At 52.6% G+C, this 13,745-nt stretch overlaps 8 protein-coding genes across 8 annotated transcripts; 5 read left to right on the forward strand and 3 right to left on the reverse strand.

The window, feature by feature from the left end:
• Positions 1 to 70: 70 nt before the first annotated feature.
• N7468_001004 (pyrroline-5-carboxylate reductase) lies at positions 71 to 1,003 on the forward strand (the record flags this gene model as incomplete). The annotated part of the gene is made up of 1 exon (XM_058470301.1): positions 71 to 1,003. One exon carries the CDS (start codon positions 71 to 73, stop codon positions 1,001 to 1,003), a length of 933 nt encoding a protein of 310 aa, XP_058333442.1.
• A 197-nt stretch (positions 1,004 to 1,200) lies between these two features.
• N7468_001005 (uncharacterized protein) lies at positions 1,201 to 2,452 on the reverse strand (the record flags this gene model as incomplete). The annotated part of the gene is made up of 2 exons (XM_058470302.1): positions 1,201 to 1,492; positions 1,554 to 2,452. 2 exons carry the CDS (start codon positions 2,450 to 2,452, stop codon positions 1,201 to 1,203), a joined length of 1,191 nt encoding a protein of 396 aa, XP_058333443.1.
• Positions 2,453 to 4,025: 1,573 nt separating this feature from the next.
• Positions 4,026 to 4,790, forward strand: N7468_001006 (uncharacterized protein; the record flags this gene model as incomplete). Its single annotated transcript, XM_058470303.1, has 1 exon — positions 4,026 to 4,790. One exon carries the CDS (start codon positions 4,026 to 4,028, stop codon positions 4,788 to 4,790), a length of 765 nt encoding a protein of 254 aa, XP_058333444.1.
• A 384-nt stretch (positions 4,791 to 5,174) lies between these two features.
• N7468_001007 (uncharacterized protein) lies at positions 5,175 to 5,936 on the forward strand (the record flags this gene model as incomplete). Its single annotated transcript, XM_058470304.1, has 1 exon — positions 5,175 to 5,936. One exon carries the CDS (start codon positions 5,175 to 5,177, stop codon positions 5,934 to 5,936), a length of 762 nt encoding a protein of 253 aa, XP_058333445.1.
• Positions 5,937 to 6,264: 328 nt separating this feature from the next.
• On the reverse strand, positions 6,265 to 7,905 carry N7468_001008 (DnaJ family domain-containing protein; the record flags this gene model as incomplete). The annotated part of the gene is made up of 2 exons (XM_058470305.1): positions 6,265 to 7,455; positions 7,531 to 7,905. 2 exons carry the CDS (start codon positions 7,903 to 7,905, stop codon positions 6,265 to 6,267), a joined length of 1,566 nt encoding a protein of 521 aa, XP_058333446.1.
• Positions 7,906 to 8,158: 253 nt separating this feature from the next.
• N7468_001009 (mitochondrial 37S ribosomal protein mS37) lies at positions 8,159 to 8,654 on the forward strand (the record flags this gene model as incomplete). Its single annotated transcript, XM_058470306.1, has 3 exons — positions 8,159 to 8,285; positions 8,411 to 8,490; positions 8,556 to 8,654. 3 exons carry the CDS (start codon positions 8,159 to 8,161, stop codon positions 8,652 to 8,654), a joined length of 306 nt encoding a protein of 101 aa, XP_058333447.1.
• A 980-nt stretch (positions 8,655 to 9,634) lies between these two features.
• On the forward strand, positions 9,635 to 11,327 carry N7468_001010 (cytochrome P450; the record flags this gene model as incomplete). The annotated part of the gene is made up of 3 exons (XM_058470307.1): positions 9,635 to 9,963; positions 10,024 to 11,082; positions 11,126 to 11,327. 3 exons carry the CDS (start codon positions 9,635 to 9,637, stop codon positions 11,325 to 11,327), a joined length of 1,590 nt encoding a protein of 529 aa, XP_058333448.1.
• Positions 11,328 to 11,517: 190 nt separating this feature from the next.
• N7468_001011 (calcium/proton exchanger) lies at positions 11,518 to 13,087 on the reverse strand (the record flags this gene model as incomplete). Its single annotated transcript, XM_058470308.1, has 3 exons — positions 11,518 to 12,435; positions 12,508 to 12,971; positions 13,084 to 13,087. 3 exons carry the CDS (start codon positions 13,085 to 13,087, stop codon positions 11,518 to 11,520), a joined length of 1,386 nt encoding a protein of 461 aa, XP_058333449.1.
• Between the last annotated feature and the right edge of the window lie 658 nt (positions 13,088 to 13,745).

Consider the following 13,745-nt stretch of genomic DNA (forward strand, 5'->3'; position numbering starts at 1 on the left):
TACAATCATTTCCCATTGTACAACTTCGTAAAGGCTGTCGTTGAAAAGGGCATTACGAGTCCAGGTCAGAATGCCGTCGCAAGAGCGTACAATTGCCTTTGTAGGATGCGGTAGGGGTGTCCCCAGCCAGCAGATGACTCAAACCGCTTACAATTCCACAGGAAACATGGGAGGTGCAATCTTACACGGAGTTTTGAGAGCAGCCTTCCCTCACCCCAGCGACCAGTCCCAGGCACGGCCAATTTCCAAGTTCATTGCTTGTACCAAGACGGCCCCATCCGCCGAACGCCTCAAGGCGTCCATCTCAGAAGCGCATCAGCAGTATGTCCATGTTGTGTCAGCGAAAATGATCGAGAGCATGCAGGCAGCCGACTACATTGTCCTTGGCTTCAAGCCCTTCATGGCCGATGACCTCCTCAGCCTCGAGGGAGTCAAGAAGGCAATCGCTGGAAAACTCGTGATCAGCCTCTTAGCAGGCCAGACGCCGCAGAATCTCGCCCGCATCATCAAACAGTCTTCGACCGAGGAATGTCCGCAGCCGTATATCATGAAAGCGATTCCTAACATGGGTGCGCAGTTCCGCGAGTCGATGACTACGATTGAGGAGCCGGGAGAGGATTTCCCACCGGAACTCAGAGGAGTGACGGACTGGATCTTCACGCAAATTGGGGATATCAAGTATCTGCCGCAGAGCCAGATGGATCTGGCATCTGTGCTGGTTGGTGCTGCGCTGGCGGCGATGACGGTTCCAATCGAAGGTATCCTCGATGGCTGTGTGGCGGAAGGGCTGAAGCGTCCTGACGCGATGCAGCTGCTTTTGAAAGGGATCAGGGGGTTGTCTGCTGCACTGGAGTCCGGAATCCATCCAGCTGTGCTGCGGGAGAGTATCTCTTCTCCAAGAGGGTGCACGATCCAAGCCCTTCTGGCTCTGGAGCAAGCGGGCAGCAGGGCGGATTATGCGGAGGCAATAATTCGGGGGACGCAGCATCTGAAGAAGCAATAATACCATTTCATGCTTACTGCTTTAGACCAATACTAGTAGAGATATAGATTTTGCAGAAATGAAACTCAGTATGACTTCCGTCCGATGAATACTAACGAAATACAGTGAGTGTATACATCATGCCACCTCCTGGGCGTGCAATATACATCATACTAGTCCCCCAAACGCCAAAATTCAAAGTCCCATACTTGAATGAGTTATCCCCAGATGTCCTGGTCGTCTTTCACTAGATCGTCCTCGTTCAGAACATGAAGGCCGGCTTCCTTCTCCTCGCGCTTGCGCTGTTTCCTTGTCACGGTCCGCCCCGGTGTAAACGGCGTTACGGGGGTGAAAGGCATGTACGGGCTGTAAGGGGTGGGCATGCCTGTGATCGGCCCATTGCGGTTTTGCGGACGCTCTAGGATGGTGGTCTTGGTGGCTGGGGCACTTTGCAGCGGATAGGCATCACGGAAGGGCAGCTTGTTCAGAGGCTGGGCGGCCGCGTTGAGGCTCAGAGGAGCAGGAGCCGGTGCACGTCCTGACGGAGGCGCCATGAATCCGACCGAGGCACCTGCTCGGGTAGGAGCTGATGGTGGGGGGCCCAGGGGTGTAAAATCGCGGGGACATAGGGGCCTGGTTCTCGCCGTATGAATGCGAGGCATTCATATCTGGAGAAGCCATGGGAGAGGAAATTCCCAATTTGCGGACGGGCTGTTTCGGTGACTTCAACTTCCCACCGTCCGAATGAGTGCTTGACCTGGAGCTGAAAAGTTTGGACAGTCGAGATCCAGCAGAGGGCCTTGGTGATTTTGGTGGCACGGGCGGGGGAGCGACAGAGATTTGTGAAGCTGTGCGCTCCGAGAAAGGACTAGTATACTGACTGTCCGGAGACTGCGACTCGGAGTCTCTCACAGATGAAATGTTCAGACCAGCGGCCTTTTGCGCATCCTGCTCCATAACCGCGGCGTAAAGCATTTCCATTTCATCCTGGGCTCGCTGGCGGTCATTGGCCAGGACGCCTTCGTCGACGGTCACCATGCTGTCGTTGAAGGATGTTTGCGAGGGACGACCTGCTCTTGGGAGGCTGCCCCAAGACTGAAATTTATTGGATTGAGAGGGGCTGGGTAGGGTTTGAGCTGTGGGCGAAATGGGGCTTGGGTCCATAATCATAGACCCTGTAAGCGGCTTCAGCATTTGCATCTGCAGAGAATAGTTTGACGAGTGTACTGTTCGTCGTAGTCTTCTCCCGACGAACAGTAGAAGCGCTAGAAGAACCGCGGTGAAGATCACGTAGGAGCCAGCAATACTCCCGACCTGAACGGCAAGCAGGGATTTGTCTACAGGACGGTGTTCATCCGAGTTGGCTGAACGTTCGACATGTACTTCCGTGGAAGCAAAGACGGGGACTATCTGCAAGAGGGGCAACAGGAGGAGAAAGGGAACCTGGGAGGTGACTGAGAAGGTAGTCATTGCCAGGACCTGTGACAGGAACTCGATGCAGCAGGGAAAAGAGAATGCAATTTAAGTGGAGGTTCCGTCAGACGTGACTGATCGACATGGCGAACCGTGCAGGGACGAATCTCAGAGAGAGGCACATAGTGTGGAAGGTGATGGGGCGGCAGGGGAGGGGAAGACTCGTATAAAACAGAAAGTCATCATGGTGTGACAGCGTGAAAGGGTTGATCAGAGCTGCGAAGACAAGGAGAGGCGCACCTGTCGTTGGTTGTCGCTAAGCGCCCTCATGCAAGGTGATCACTTGCGGGAGCCAATCGATAGTCGAGAAGGCCCGAATTCGATGTGACTAAAACTTAGATCCTTCCGTGTCAAGTCTCCCATATTTGTCTCAGGTTTGCCTCATCCAATTCGTCTTAGTTAGTTATAGTTAGGACGCTTTCTTTAGTAAGAAGCTAGATCGTATGAAGCTCCTAAACACCAACCTTGTCAGCCGTTGGCCGATTCTGCCACTCATCACGCGTCTCGGTTGGGGATTTGGGGAACCCGCCTGGTTGTCAATGTTGGCCTACATTAGGAACAGAAAAAGAACCAGTAACAGCGCTCGCATTCAAGATACTAGAACTAGAGGAGGGAAGGAGAGAAGAGAGAGGGAGGAGCTACAGCGACAACCTATCTACTCCTTCGCGAACCTCCGTCCCTTCCTTGCCAACCTTGTAGTTTGGATGGTCCTCTTCGATCCTCAGGGCGGTAAGCGGCGGCAGGAAAAGCTATAGTAACTGATCTAATACCTAACTCCCACTGTCCCTCTGTCTATTTTTTTATATGTTTAGATAATAGTAGTTTGGACAGTGCTACCATTGAGGGTAGTATAGAGCGGCAGAATCAGATAATAGCTGATAAATCTCAGTATCTATTCATCTTATATTCATCTCACATTTGTCTTACTTTCATTTTACTTTCATCTTTGTGAAGGGCTAAAGTAAGACTCGATTCAATCTATACTAGGCCACGAACTGTGTTCGATAAACTTAAGGAAAGGAGTTTAATACGCCGGTCCTCCGCTATTAGTACGCCAAGGTCACGTGTCCTACGTGATCAACACCGGGCCTTGGCCCGTGACAATCTTACTTTCATCTTACTTTCATCTTACTTTCGTCTTATATTCGACTGAAAATGATGACGTGCACATGACCTATTCGGGAGTAGTTGCGACTTCCTTCTTATAAGACTGGGTGCCTGTATTTATATGCCTATGAGGAGCTCAAATAAAAACACCCATGTCGCGGATTTGCTGACGAGCCTCTGCTGTTAGAGGGGGTTAGGCGGGTAAGGATTCAAGGTCAACTCTTGACCTGATTGGGCGCCCGGCACCACAAAGATCTAGGAGGGAGCTGGACGGCGGAGATTTCAGGACCGATTGCCGTGCTAGTCGCCGATGACTGGGGGGCGGCGGGGGAAATACGACTAGTTCCTGGCCGAGATTGCCCAGCGACACTTCAACTGTCTTTAAAGCCTCTTGCCAAGTAGTCCGAAAAGGGACTGTAGTTTGGATATTGAGGCGCGCTTCATTGATTGCCACTCCAAGAACATGGAGGAGGTTTTGGAGAGGGAGCGAGACTTCTGCTTGATCTTCCATATATTCCCTCTTGAGAAGGAAAGAATTTGGGTTCAGAACAATTTCAGCCAGTTCATCACTAATACGGATTCGGGAAACCATGCGGCGTCCATCAACTCGGTTCAAAATGGGCTTCTCCTTCAAAGCACCGTACATGGATTATTTGACACCTACTCGATTTCGGTGAACCCAGATGATAAGCTAGCCCGCAAACACGCGCAGGAAAGCTTTTCTGAACCCTTAATACACCTTATAGCTGGACTTACGAATCCTTATATTCCTACAGTGCGAGGCACACTGTCTCTACAAGGAATCGACGGCAATGTGGGGGAGACGACGTGCAAGATCAACGCACAAATGATTTTTGATACGGGCGCCGGTTACACCACCGTAGCGGAGGAGCTACTGCCAGAAAGCTTTCGACGCTACCTCCAGGATCCTATCCACGATCCATATCGGTCAGCAGATGGCGTTATTTGCCAAGTCGAAGCCCAAATTGCACTCTCGAATCGGTCTGCGGTCAGCACGTCCATAGCGTCAATCACGCCGGCATCTCGCATGCCTAATGGATTCGTTGGCGTCCTTTTTGGACAAAATACCTGCATCAATCGACTCAACATTCAGCTGACCCCTAGGAGTGTTCTAATTGCCAAAGGCGAAGACATTTCAGACAGCTTCTGGGGGGACATAACAATAAGCGAGTATGTCGACGTAACAGGGGTAATGATTCCTCTTTGAAACTTGCAGACACTTACGGTGACCATTTCAAGTACCCTCTGTATTGTTATGTTTTAATTGAATCCATGTTTAAAGCCCCTCCATAAGGGGCGACACGTATTAACCCTGACAAACACTGTAGCCGTAGACAGCCTATAGTGAGCTTACGACCTTCATTAGGATAGTACAAGGGTCAGCTGCAACAACCGAATAGAGGTTTATGTGAGAATTGATGACGGCATCTGGCAAGCGCTGTCATTTGCCGGTCATCCGAAGCTCTGGCTAGCACCTTCTGCTTCGGAGCTTCCGTTTCACTCTAGAGTTTCCAGAGCGTGAAGTCCTTTTGCTCACTGGACATATCCCTTCTACCATTCATGGTTTAACATCATATCTTATCGATCTGCCATGGGCCACAACGTTTCGGTGATCAACGGCGTCCGCTCCGAGAACTTCTACGAACAGCGCAATGGTATACACGAAATCTGGGTCGGTGACACCGAGGTGATATCACGACTCCCCTTTGGAGACTCAGACCTGGGCCAATCGAGCTGGTTTGGGAAGTGGCCGAAGATCCCCTGGCATCAATTCATCATTCCTCTCAAGCGCGATATCACGTCGAACATCACAATGAATCCAAACATCACTATGGATAAAGATATCACCACCTTCTGTCGAGATGTCATCGGCATGAATCCTAGTGAGATCCCAAACACTCGATACTGGCACATGTTTGACGGAGTGAGCGAAAATTCCGCACAAATAATTGGGTTCTTCCTGCAGCTTGGTATATTATGCCTCATTAGCTGGAGGATAACGAGATGGAGAGGGCAAAGCTTCCGGTGCCGATTCGAACGGCAGTTCCAAGCTGAAGAGCACAACAATATCTCCCATGGTCTCCCCATGCCATGTCGCATCCAGTCATGGCGTCAGGCCAAACCATGGCTTGTGCGGCATTTCCTTTCCGAGCTCATGCATGTCATCGTTTTCGTCCTTCTCAGCGTGTTTGCGATGCCGCTCGAGGCCCGGGCCTGGAGAGAATACCCCGCAGCAGATCTCATCTCACTATATGGATGGCGTATCTTCATTTGGATATTGTGTGGCGAGCTCGGCTGTTTGGGGGGCAAACTCCTCGCGGTACGGGGGTACATTCGGAAAGGCCGAAAATAGCTTCAGCTGATCGACTCAATCGGGCACCTTGCTTTCCGCGATCGATAACTGAAGAAAATGAAGCTCAGTCAACTGGAGCTTGAGCAGAGCCAGCATGCCTCAAATGCTGGGAAACAATACCAAACCACTTGCAACAAGGAGGAGCTGCATGTTCTTCGCGAGTACATGTGAAGGGGAAGGCTCTCTGAGTGACTTGAAAATGGTATGTGCACGGTTCATGTAATTGGTTGTCTTGAGGTCTATGATAATTCGCTTGGTGGGTTCGTTCCGGGTATGCGATACAGTGTTTATGAGTAGCAGCTATTATACCTTATTCGCTTAATCAAGCTCAATTTTTATCTTTGGCAAAGAGGTCTCGCCAGAATTCCTTCATGCCATACCCCTTGGCCTTATCCTCCTCATACACAGTCACCGAGGGCCCAGGGCCAAGAGAGCCAAGGATACTCGAAGGAGATGAGGAAGCGACTGGTCCACGGGCTCGTTCCGTTGTACGTCGCCGGATCTCCTCAGCTAGCCCTGGCGCAACCTCCGCATAACAGGCCCTCAATTCTCGGTCGAGACTGATATAAGGTTTTTGTGCTGAACGCGGTGCCTGAAGATTGTAGGATCTAATGAGACTGTTAAGCTTCTGCACTGACAGCTCGTGGTATGATCGTTCGATCGACATGTAATCTGGGTCTCGCAGCGGAGGAAGATGCGGAAGCGACTCCGCTTCTTCAGAAGTGTGTCCAGCTGGCCCAGAGGGTTGACTTGACGCGATCCGGCCATCGCGTTTGATTTCTGAGGATGAAGGTTCCTCCGCAGGGCTGGTGTCGCTTAATTCTGCTTCTATTCGTGCCTTTTCCTCTAATCGTACTTCCGCGGCAGCGTGTGCGCGAGCCCTTCTCATCTGATCTTCCAAAGACCCTCCTTGAGACGCGATTAATCTCGCCGCATGCCGCCTCCATTCAGCACGAATACGCTGCCGGAACCGGTTGAGTTCCGTCAAGATTTCCTGTTGCTTTTCGATCCATGGAGGAACAATCTCCTGCCTCTGGATGATCTTATTCATGAAATAATCGGTCGTATCAATAAAGGCGCTATTGGCATTATAATCGGTCTCGGTGTTGACACCCTTTCCCCGAGGGATCTTTTTGAATTGCCCTCGTGCGATAGCATCGTCAATCCGTTGGTTCGCAAGCGACGTGAGGCCTCCAATGGATATGGGCATTTCGTGGGCGCCTGGGGATAGCATATCTCGCATCTCGCGGCGCATTTCATTTCGCTCTTCTTCTGTGAGACCGGCGCTCTTGCTCATCGCATATGCCGAAGTCTGTTCTTTAGCCTTGGCTAGACGAGAACCAGGCGTATGTTTTACTTTCGGCGCCGGGCGAAGGTCAACGGGCTGAGGTATTTTATAGGGCCTGCGGATCGGTTTGCTCGCGTCGTCTAACATGCGCAGCGCTGAGTCTGCAAGGCTTTCGGTTCCTGTCCATGCCGGGGCCGCAGCTGTCTCTCGGGTGCCTTGTCCTGCACTCGCCTGCAGATGTATGGACGATTAGTTCATGTATATTTGTCGGATGGGAAGGGGTCGTAGACTGTATCGCGATCATACCGGCATATTGAGGATGGAGTGGGCAGCCGCATTTTCACTCTTAAATGAGGCAGCTTTGACTCGCTCTTCGAGCTCTCTTTTTAGTTCCTCCGAGAATCCCGCATGTTCAATATTGCGTTGCGCCGTTCGTCCACCTTCGAGCATTGCATCCTCAGTCATCTGCGAGAGGCGACGTGACATGGCTCCTTCGTTCTCCTCTTCGGAATGCCCATTATCTGAACCCTCATTTGCTTTCGTTTGTGCCGATGTAGAGTTGTTTCTATGCTGGTATGGGATGCGGAAACAGGCCGCGGGGGCCGTCGGAGCTTTCGCAGCACATAGCGCAGCACATAGCGCAGCACGCCGGGGTATGGTCCGAAGCGGTTGGCTAGACATATTCGGTGAAGAGGTGAATAGCCACAGCAAAGCGGGTAGAAGAAAGTGATTCCTGTTATCAATCATTGGAAACTACGTTGACAGTGGCGAGGCAGGCCGCTGACTCATCCACCTCCGCGGAGACGAAACTTCCAGGGATTTTGTTGCTGCTTCATCGCAGATCAAGTCTCGCCGATCGTTGTCGCAGGGAGCCATCCACGCCCTTTCAGAACTCTCTTTTGCCTTCTACAGCGCGTGCTTCCACTGTCTCAAAATGCCGCCCAAGAACGTTTCCACCCGCCTCAACCCGATCCGGTTGAACACCATCAACCACCTGCGTGTTCGCCGACCCAACGAGAACGAGCAGAACAACTGCGTGACGATCATGTCGGCGATGCTGAGTATGTCAATTGGCTCATTTCCTATCCTTGCCAGCCGGCCATTGGTCGGTCGAACGCTGCTTTCACGCCCTTTGAGCCCTGGAATCAGCGGGCTGAAACATGCTAACGAGACTACTTTTTGATAGACTGCTGGGCTTCCCAGGGCTACAACTCCGAAGGCTGCGCTGCGATGGCTACACAACTCCGCGCATGCATGGACGCACCGGTACGACTTCTTCAATCCCCACGATTCAATTGGGCAGTCCACTAACCGCATCTTTTCACGAACAGAAAAAGCAGGAGAAGAAGAAGAACACCGTCAACTACCACCTGATGAGAATGTACCCCAAGGTTGTTGGGCCACGGAAGAAGGACGGTGTGCTGGGCTAGACGGTTCGACTGGTCTTTTGATGGGCGTTTATGATCTTCGCAAGCAATTTACACGCGCCACGCCAATTTGCCTCCAATAGGTCCAGGCTTATTGTTTCGTGGTGCGTGATCGCATGGGAGTTGGGATTTTGTTTTTAGTGCACTGTACAGTACATATACCTCGCACCAGATGCTGGAGGAGTTGGGCTCAAGCTAAACCTGTCTGAATAAAATCCAAACCCTCCTCGGCCTTGAATACTCGGTAGACTTCTGCTTCTCCGTATTCCCCAGTATGGGCTCGTGAATCTTTGCAAGTTTGAGGGATCGAGGGCAAATGTGACCAAATGCGTGCCCAATCACCATAACCAGAAGCGTGAAAGAAGGGCATGTGGAGAATTAGTGATAGCCCACCGGCCGAAGAGGACAAAGCGAGACAGCACTTCCGGGTATTCGACTCGGAGCACTCCAGCTACTTATCCTTATCCTTAGGAAAATCATGCATGAATGGTGTCGGTTGAAGTTTAGGGGGGTTTACAATCAAGCTCGTCTCGGATTGCATACGTCGGAGGCACTGGCGGGAGGCCAATGTAACCCAGCGCTACATGGAAGAGAAGTGCAGTCTCTCTCACCGCATCTATGAATATGTCCACTAGTTACTAATAAGTGCAAAACCCTTCTCGTTGAGAATTGTCTATTTACATGAAGAGCCTAGTTAGCACTCGGGGTGGAATGAGGTCATATCAAATCGCTTATCATCCTGATGACCAGACGAGGATGTAATGGCGGCCACCTGGTTGGACCGTTTTGAGGCGCATAGGGTGCCATCCGCATCGACTTTCCATTACAATCAGTTGGTGCACTCGCGAGCCTTTCACGGCTCCTCTTTAACTTCCAAGCGGGGCTCTCCAATTACCTAACAGCCCCCCGCAAGATAAGAGCCCGGTTCCTTTCGATGTAACACGCAAGACTTGGGGAAACATCTGCCAACTTCAAGCTTCAAGATGGCAGTTTCGATTTCCTCCGTGTCAATTGTCGTACTGCTTCTGGCCTTTGTCTACAAGGCTATCATATACCCGGCATTCGTATCCCCTCTTGCCAAGATCCCCAATGCGCATTGGAGTGCTCCCATATCGCCGGCGTGGATACTCTGGAGGAGGTTCCGCATGACGAATAACCGGACCATCCAAGCTGCACATGCGCGGCTGGGACCGATTGTCCGTCTGGGCCCGTCAGAGATCTCTGTGAACTGCGTGGAGGGTGGCATCAAGTCGGTTTATACCGGGGGGTTCGAGAAGCACGAATGGTATCCGCGGGTCTTTGGATCTCTTGAGTGAGTCAACTGCGATCTCCCACAATAGCCCTAAATTTCTATACTCATACCGGATCATAGCACTGTGAGCATGTTCACAATGATTGGCTCAAAGCCCCATTCGATCCGGAAGAGGATGCTGTCCAATGTATACTCCAAGTCTACGCTGCAGTCATCGCCACACCTGCAAAAGATCTCTCATGCGGTGGTCGTCGAACGCCTTCTGCCAATCATCCAATCGGCCGCATCGACCGAAAAGCCAATCGACGTCCATGATCTCAATATGGGCCTGACGATGGACTTTGTCTCGGCCTACCTCCTAGGTCTGGCCAACGGCACCAATCACCTCCAAGACGATGAATATCGAAAGCACTGGCTCCATCTCTACTTCAGCCGCAAACCATACGAATTCTACCACCAAGAAGTGCCCAACCTCGCCCCCCGATTGAAGCGCCTCGGCTGGCGCGTGATCCCGAAACACTGCGACCAGGCGAACGAGGCCCTAGACGCCTGGGTCCTCAATCTGTGCGACAAAGCCGCACGCTCACTCGACTCCACCGACCCCTCCATCGAACCGGTGGTGTACAAGCAACTCAAACACGCACTCGACAAGCAAAGCGCTAAAGAGGGCAGCAAGCCCGCACCACTCCAACAAAAGAACGACATCGCCTGCGAGATCTACGACCAGCTAACCGCAGGATTCGAAACGAGCGCCGTCGGCCTCACATATCTCTTCTGGGAACTCTCGCAACACCCGGAGATCCAGACGCAGCTCCGCGCCGAACTGCGCACCCTGAAACCGCCGCTCACGTCCCCAGGTGCCGAGCTGCCCTCGCCCAAGGCCATCGACAGCCTTCCGCTCCTCGAAGCTGTTGTGACCGAGACACTGCGCCTGCACGCCCCCATCCCGGGCATCCAGCCCCGCGTGACACCAGCCCCCTCGTGCACGCTTGCCGGGTACGAGAATATCCCGCCCAACACGCGCGTGAATGCGCAGGCGTACTCTCTTCATCGCAATCCGGCGGTGTATCCGGAGCCGGAGGCGTGGCGGCCAGAGCGCTGGTTGAAGAGCGAGAACTCGGTCGCCGAGCTTGAGGAGCGGCGGCGGTGGTTCTGGGCTTTTGGGAGCGGGGGCCGCATGTGCGTGGGGAGTAATTTGGCGCTGCAAGGTAAGAAGTCACAGTTTCTGCGCTGGGGGGCGAGGTCTGGAGTTCGGCAGTTTGCTAACGGCCGGTGTCATGCTAGAATCGAAACTGGTTGTCGCGGCAATTTATTCGAATTTCGAGACTACGATTGTGGATGATACGGACATCGAAGCGATCGATGCTTACACGGTTCATCCGAGGGGCCAGAGGCTGGTTTTGAAGTTCAATGCGGTTGCTTGAAATTGATATAAGAACAGGAATAGAAACGAAATATGTAGGATATAATGGAACAGTCACCGAAACGGGTACATTTTGTGGGCATAGACGACGTAGCAAATAGACCGGCGCTCTCCGTAAGATTTCAGGGCCTACAAGAAGGACTGGCCAGCAGGATCCTACGAGAATAAGGTAGGATGATTGAGACTCCAGCTTAGTTGATGAGTCTGGCGAGAATGCCGGGGGCGTTGGAGGCATCGTCAGGGTAGACGAAGAAGGCCAGGGCAAGAATGATGTACATGCCTAGACACATGCCGCCCTCGAGGTAGTTAGACTTGCCGTCCTGGATGAGGAGGGTGACGACAAGACCGGAGATAAAGAATGCGACGGTTTCAAAGACCTCGAAGCGTAGGGTCATGTCGACCTTCATGATCCAGCCCAGAATGACGAGGAAGGGGGTGACGAAAAGCGCGATTTGCAAGCTGCTGCCAATAGCGACGCCAATAGCAAGATCCATCTTGTCCTTGTACGCAACCACGACGGCCGTAACGTGCTCTGCCGCATTGCCGACGATGGGGATCAGCACCAGACCGATGAAGGTCTTGCTAATGCCAGTCTTTGCCACGATCGGATCGATGCTGCCCACCAGATAGTCGGCGCAAACAGCCACCAAGACGGTGACAACAATTAGTACGACAGTGGCAGCGAGGGGAGTGAGCACGCGTTCCTCTTCTTCCTCCGCTTCAGCAGCGCCTTCTTCTGCGGCATTGCTGGGCGTCTCTTCAAAAAGCTCGGCATGAGATCGCAGCTGGAAATAAAGGTACATGACGTAGATGATGAGAAGAATGATCGATGTGCCATGCGACAAGAAGAGAATGTTGTCCTCGCGGCTCGCCGAGGAGCCGGATAAGGCGGCGTACAAAGTGGCCGGGATGATCAGGGAGGCCGATGCAACCGCCATCAGGGAGGACATGGTCGAAGCCACGGTGCTGTTGAACGTTTGTTCAGGGTACCGGAGACCACCGACAAAGAAGCAGCAGCCCAAGACGAGCAGAATGTTCGACAGGATGCTGCCCAGCATACTGGCCTGGACGACACGGATCTGGTTCCCTCGCAAGGCGATTATGCTGACCTATACAGGATCTTCCAGTAAGCACTCTCACCATCAAAGAGATCGATGATGGATTTTGGGGGAATCCCTTACAATCAGCTCCACCGCATTGCCAAAAGTGGCATTCATCAAGCCACCCAATGCCTGGCCCATGACCGCAGCCAGCTCCTCCGTCGCAAAGCTCAGCAGAGACGCAAGCGGCACAATGGCAAAGAAGTTCAGAATAAAGATCGCCGTCGAATCCCAGTGTAGGGCGCCCGCGACGATGCCCAAGGGCACAAAGACGAGAAGCACATTGACGTAGTCGCGCACCAACGTCGACCAAGTCAATCGCACCAGCTCCTGCGGCCAACGGATCCAGATCCGGCTGTCCTTGGGATGGTGATGGCCCCCCTGCGTATCCTCATCGTGCTCATGAGCGGTCAAGCCCGAATACGAGCTACGCGATCGACCCAGTAGAGCTGTGCGCTCGCCCGACCGTAAGGAGCCGTTCCCACTCATGCTCCTGGTATGGCTGAAGGTATGAGATCGGACTTGCGTGCGAAAGGAAACGGAAGCTATCGGACTTAGTCAACAGGAAAAATTCCAGCGGATGGTTTGACCACGCGCTTCGAGCCACGGAAGGGAGTGGAGGGGGGGGGATAAGGAACAAGGAACTGAACTACTTACACATTTTTTGGGCGAGCCAAGAGGAATGGAATGAATTGGTTCTAGCCACAAGAGCCGTGGTTCACGAGACGTAGAAAGCGGGGGGGGAATTGATTGTAGGACTGAGAAAGTTGGCCTTGCACAGCCTCAATCCTAGCTGCCCCAAGTGAAAGAGCAACACTGAGGTCTTGGCGGGGCCCCGAGCAGCAGAAAGATTGGGGGAGCTTGGGCGCCCATCGTGCATTCAAAGGTCTCCACTCGGGGTTCGTATCGATCGTGATTCGTTGCAAACATCAACCAAGATTTTGCACTGCCACACAATCATGATACTTGCCGGCGTTGCATGATACGAGGTCGCATTTGATGATGATATTCGACAACTACCCCAGAAATCGAATTCTCCACGAACATACTGAAGCTCTAGAAGGGAACGCACCGGAGCTTATACCTGGTGGGGCCACTGACTTATTCCTCGTCGCAGATATACGAAGGATAGCCACAGCAAACTTTGCAGCGAGTAACTGGTTCCACAGTATTCTAGTCCGTGCGTGCTAAGCCTTTCCGGCCCTTTACTCGGCTCTCTCGCTACGGAGCAGTCGGATAGATATTGGCTTTCTAGCACTGGCACTAGTCAGGTGGTCGATTGTGATCAGTAGGTGCTCATGCCTGTAGGTTGTCTACGG

This window comes from Penicillium chermesinum (genome assembly GCF_028974085.1).
Source record: "Penicillium chermesinum strain IBT 19713 chromosome Unknown utg000002l:1.0-5270490.0:1.0-5274688.0, whole genome shotgun sequence".
NCBI classification, from domain to species: domain Eukaryota; kingdom Fungi; phylum Ascomycota; class Eurotiomycetes; order Eurotiales; family Aspergillaceae; genus Penicillium; species Penicillium chermesinum.